This window comes from Neovison vison, chromosome 11, assembly GCF_020171115.1.
Source record: "Neovison vison isolate M4711 chromosome 11, ASM_NN_V1, whole genome shotgun sequence".
In the NCBI taxonomy this organism is placed as follows: Eukaryota; Metazoa; Chordata; class Mammalia; order Carnivora; family Mustelidae; genus Neogale; species Neogale vison.
The window spans coordinates 207173081-207174944 of NC_058101.1; the positions used below are offsets into that span (position 1 = coordinate 207173081).

Genomic DNA, 1864 nt, shown 5'->3' on the forward strand with positions numbered 1-1864 from the left:
GAATAGGATCAGCATTTTGCTGGGAAGGAATGAGCAGGGTCTGAAACTGCATCCTTTCAACCCACAGAATGTGTGCAGTGCTTCTGTTCCCGTGAAGATTCTGACCAGGTCAGTCTGAGGAAGACGGAGATCCACCTGCCCCTTCCAGCTGATCTTTGTTTGACTTGTATCTGAGAAGCTCTGCTTTAGTCCATAATCTGTTGTTGCCATTAAATATTGGTGTCATGTACGGTTGATGGGAGTTCTACTGAACCTTTTTAGAAGATCAAGAATTCTAAAAGGAGTGAGTAGCTAACTGAAAGGCACCCATAAAGGAAGCCAAGTTTCCTATTTTGCTGGTGCTCTCTTTATTCTTCTCTTAGTAATCTTTCAAAGTTACATTGGCTATGTTGACTCCCCATCTTACCATACCCAAGGTATGGGTGCAGATTATAGCTGAAATGAGAACTTCTTCTCACCAGCTCTTGTCTCTACTTCTCTGTGGCTTCCTTTTACCACTGACATCCATCCACAGCAGTGGGTATTTAGATGTTCCAGCTAGAATTTCACCTGTTAGCAACAACATGTGGATCAACAATCAGAGCTCACAAGATGATTTTATCTTATTGGGATTCTTGGACCGTCCCTGGCTGGAGACACCACTCTTTGTAATCTTTCTGGTGGCCTACATCTTTGCCCTATTTGGAAATACCTCCATTATCCTTGTTTCCTGCCTGGACCCCCAGCTTGACAGTCCCATGTACTTTTTTGTCTCAAACCTCTCACTACTGGACCTCTGCTACACTACCTGCACTGTGCCACAGATGTTAGTCAACCTTAGGGGAAAAGACAAGACCATTAGCTATGGTGGCTGTGTTGCCCAGCTGTACATTTTCTTGGCCTTGGGTTCTACTGAGTGTATACTGCTAGCCATCATGGCCTTTGACCGTTATGCTGCTGTTTGCAAGCCCCTTCACTACCCAATCATCATGAGTCAGAGACGCTGCATCCACATGGCCACTGGGACCTGGATCAGTGGCTTTGCCAACTCCCTTGTGCAGTCCACTCTCACTGTGGTGGTCCCACGGTGTGGACATAGGGTGATAGACCATTTCTTCTGTGAAGTTCCTGCCCTTTTGAAATTAGCATGTGCTGATACTCATGTAAATGAGGCTGAGCTCAATGTGCTGGGGGCTTTGCTACTTCTGGTGCCCCTCACCCTCATCCTAGGCACCTATATGCTCATCGCTAGGGAAGTAATGAGATTACACTCTGCTGAAAGTCGCTGGAAGTCCTTCAACACCTGTGCTTCACACCTGCTGGTCGTGTCCCTCTTCTACTTCACAGCCATCAGTATGTATGTCCAGCCTCCCTCTAGCTACTCTCATGACAGGGGGAAGATCATGGCTCTCTTCTATGGGATCATCACGCCCACACTCAATCCATTTATCTATACACTGAGGAACAAGGATGTGAAGGCTGCCCTGAGAAGGGCACTGACCAAGGAGTTTTGGGTCAAGACGAGATGAGCTCTGGAAAGGAGACCCACGAGGCACAGGTAGATGTGTTTTCCTCCCTGAGAGGATCCTGGGCATGGAAGTGATGAGAGAATGGTACATCAAGTGCCACAGAGTTCACCAAAGGAGCAGGACTGGAAAGAAGCAATAAGTCTGGGTAATCTCACAGTTGTTATCAACTTATGAGAATACCTAGCTTACAATATGAATCCTATCAGGTCTTGTCACCTTGAGTGCCCTAACTACTAGTTAACCCTAATGACTAGCTAATTTAGTGTCAGGGGAAATTGGTGTAATAACTAGAGAAAAATATATTTAGAAAGTTTAGAAAATATATTTGGTGTAAATTATTTCCACATGAATCCCAA

General features: G+C 45.5%; 1 protein-coding gene across 1 annotated transcript; it reads left to right on the plus strand.

Annotated features, from left to right (window-relative positions):
• The first annotated feature begins 563 nt into the window (after positions 1 to 563).
• LOC122889188 (olfactory receptor 2B6-like) lies at positions 564 to 1508 on the plus strand. The gene has a single exon (XM_044224101.1). The coding sequence runs from the start codon at positions 564 to 566 to the stop codon at positions 1506 to 1508; it is 945 nt and encodes a 314-aa protein (XP_044080036.1).
• Positions 1509 to 1864: the final 356 nt, after the last annotated feature.

Coding starts and splice junctions, on each gene's coding strand:
- LOC122889188 (XM_044224101.1), top strand. CDS start 564: ATGTGGATCAACAATCAGAGCTCACAAGATGATTTTATCTTATTGGGA.